The sequence below is a fragment of the Bos javanicus genome, chromosome 4 (assembly GCF_032452875.1).
Source record: "Bos javanicus breed banteng chromosome 4, ARS-OSU_banteng_1.0, whole genome shotgun sequence".
Classification (NCBI taxonomy): domain Eukaryota; kingdom Metazoa; phylum Chordata; class Mammalia; order Artiodactyla; family Bovidae; genus Bos; species Bos javanicus.
In genome coordinates, this window is record NC_083871.1 from 79,736,593 (window position 1) to 79,739,800 (window position 3,208).

Consider the following 3,208-nt stretch of genomic DNA (forward strand, 5'->3'; position numbering starts at 1 on the left):
GTATGGAAGACATGATAGTCAAAGGTACTGTGAGTCACAGACATTTGTGTTAAACATCCTCTGCAAAGCCCTCCATGGAGACTAGTTGTCAGAACCAGCTGCCACGTCTCACATATGAGTGTGGCTGTTTTTCTGAGTGTTTCTCTGTTTCCCTTCTGCGTCATCTCTTTGTATCTTTCTTTATTCTTCCTCTATTTTCCCCTAACAATCTATCCTTTGTTTCTTTTTTTTTTTTTAAGATTAAAAAGACCAGGTAGATATTATGAATAAACAGAAACAACAACTAGTCCTTTCCTCCTTTGTTAGTGATTTTTTTTTTTTAAATAAAATACAACAAAATGTTTAATGAGCAAATTCGTCTTAGCAAATATGAAACTGCCACAGAGAGGAGGGGAGGGACAGGGGCCACGGGGTGGGGGGCAAGTCCGGGAGACTAGAGAGAATCGACTACGTAAGAACCAGGACACCGGGGTGAGGACCAGAGGCCAGGAGGACGGGAGCTGTGGTCCTGAGAGGGAGGGGAGGGTACCGGGCCGGACAACAGGATTCAAAAGAGTTTGGCCATAAAATATAAACACGCTATGTTTCTACGGTGGGGAAGGGTAAGAGAAAGGGGGTATCCGGGAGAAGACTGCTTCAGGGAGGGGCTGTGGGGGTCCGACCCCGCCCTGCTGTCACCCCCTCCCCGCCCTTCCCTCTGTGTCTGTGGGTGCATGTGTCTGTGTGGGTCTGTGTGCGTACTTCCCCAGTCCCCGCCCCGCCCCAACCCCAGCCCACCCCCACCCTTAATTGCTGCCATTCCAGTTGCTGCCGGCTGTCATTCGGCTGTCACTCCTCTGCCCATCGTCTTCAGAGGGGGAAAACGGGGGGAGCAGAAGGGGGAGAAGCCCCCAGCCAGCTCCGCCCCTGCCCTCCCCCGCCGCCTCTACCAGAAGTCCCGGCGGTGGTAAGAGTCGGGGTCACAGTATTTTGTGACAACCACTCTGTTGGTGAACTTGCGACCCGTCAGGCCCTGCATGGCTTTCTGGCAGTCAAACACAGAGGTAAACTCCACGAAGATCTTCCCGCAGCCAGGCACCTCCACGCCGTCCACGGGCCGCGGGATCTCGATGGACTTGACGAGCCCGTACTTGCCGCACTCATCACGCACATCCTCCACGATCTCCTCGTACTCCTCGTCGTCCAGCAGCTCCTCGGGCAGCACCATGTTCATCAGGCACAGCACCTCCGTCGGGTGCCCGCCCATCTGCACCTGCGAGCTCATCAGGCCGGGCACTTGCAAGGTCACGGGGGTCTGGTTGATGGTGCTCAGCGTGGCATTCTTGGCGCCCACACTCGCCCTCTGGACCAGCAGCTTCTTATCTCCCAGCTGCATCCCGTTCAGCCCCGCTATGGCCTGGTCTGTGACGTTGATGTCCACGTACTCACAGAAGGCGTAGCCCTTGGAGAGCCCAGTGGCGCCGTCCTTGACCAGGTTGAAGGCCTTGAGCGGCCCAAACGACGTCAGCAGCTCTTTCACCTGGTCGTCGTTCAGGTAGTTGGGTAAGCCCCCGATGAACAGCTTGTGCGCAGAGTCTGGGACCACGGTGGACACAACTCCAGGCACGTAGACAGAAGGGTTCTCCGACATGCCCGGCAGGGGCTGGTAGTCGTGAGGCCTGCGGATCCTCAGCGACTGGCCCTGGAAGATGATGCCGTCGAAGGCCATGGCCTGGGTGGTCTCATCCATGAGCGGAACTCTAAGAAGGCAAAGTTCTTGTCCTGGTTAATCTGCACGGCCAAGACAGGGTTGCCAGGGGCCTGTGTCAGCCCCCCCAGGCGCATCTGAGCGTTGAAGAAATCCATCATGGCCTCCTCAGTGATGCCGAAGGGGATGTTGCCCACGTAGAAGCGCCCGGCCTGTCTGGTCATCTGGCTCCTGACCACGGGCACCGGCGTCGGTGTCACAGCCAGACCGTCGGGGGTCATGGTGGGGAGGAGGGCGGTGGCTGGAATCTGACCCGCAGCTTGCATGGCCTTGTACTGCATGGGGGTGATGTGCTCGAAGCCCGGTGGCGGCACGTCCCAGTATTTGCGGACCTTCTTCTTCTCGTGGCGGGGGGAGCGAATCAATCTACCGTGCTCCTCTTTAGCGCCTCTGGTCAAAGGTTTGCTGCGGCGCCGCCTGTCCCGGGAGGCGCTGCGCTGGTCCCGTTGCGGCGGTCGCGGCTCTGGCTGCGGCGCTTGCGGTCCCGGCTCCGGGAGCGGCTGTGGCTGCGCTTGCGGTGCCGATTCTGCTTGTCGCGCTCTTGCTTATTCTCGTTGAGCTGCCGCTCGAACTCGTCGAAGTCCGACATACTGAGGCGGCCGCGTAGGGTTGTTAGTGATTTTTTAAATTAATTTTTTACTGGAATATAGTTGATTTACAGTGCTGTTCATTTCTGCTCTACTGAAAAGTGAGTCATTTATACATATACATATATCAACTCTTCTTTTAGATTCTATTCCCATTTAGGTCATTACAGAGTATTGAGTAGAGTTCCCTGTGCTATAGAGTAGGTCCTTATTTGTTATCCTTTTTATATATAATTGTGTATACATGTCAATCCCAATCTCCCAATTTATCCCCTATCCCCCACCGTTAATAATTTTCTTTAGCTTCTGTGTTTTGTGCCAGTGAACTCACGTCAGAGTGACCATTAGATGCTTAAACAGTCAAAAATATCAGGAGACAGGGCTTAAATTGCACCATTACAAGGATTATTACTTCGTATTCTGTTGTGGGTGTGAAGTTCTCTAAGAATGATGGAGGATTTATGGAGTGTTTCTGTTATCTAAAATGCGCAGACTTGGATATGGTACACCTTCCTCTTGGAAGATTGTTTCTGCATTTCTGGTTGAGTTCTTTCCTTTCTGGAAATCAATGAGTACATTGGATTTAACGGAAAAGTAGGCGAGTGGTTGCTACAAGATACTGGAACGAATGTATTGAAGGAATAAGCCTGCATTGGATTAATATTTGGAGAAGGCAATGGCACCCCACTCCAGTACTCTTGCCTGGAAAATCCCATGGACAGAGGAGCCTGGTAGGCTGCAGTCCACGGGGTCGCTAGAGTCGGACACGACTGAGCGACTTCACTTTCACTTTTCACTTTCACGCATGGGAGAAGGAAATGGCAACCCACTCCAGTGTTCTTGCCTGGAGAATCCCAGGGACGGCGGAGCCGGG

General features: G+C 53.5%; 1 protein-coding gene across 1 annotated transcript; it reads right to left on the reverse strand.

The window, feature by feature from the left end:
- Positions 1-324: 324 nt before the first annotated feature.
- On the reverse strand, positions 325-2,350 carry LOC133246321 (splicing factor U2AF 65 kDa subunit-like). The gene is given in 3 exon segments (XM_061414511.1): positions 325-1,728; positions 1,731-2,192; positions 2,195-2,350. Coding segments are annotated over 3 exon segments (1,407 nt in total). The 5' UTR covers positions 2,337-2,350; the 3' UTR covers positions 325-925.
- Between the last annotated feature and the right edge of the window lie 858 nt (positions 2,351-3,208).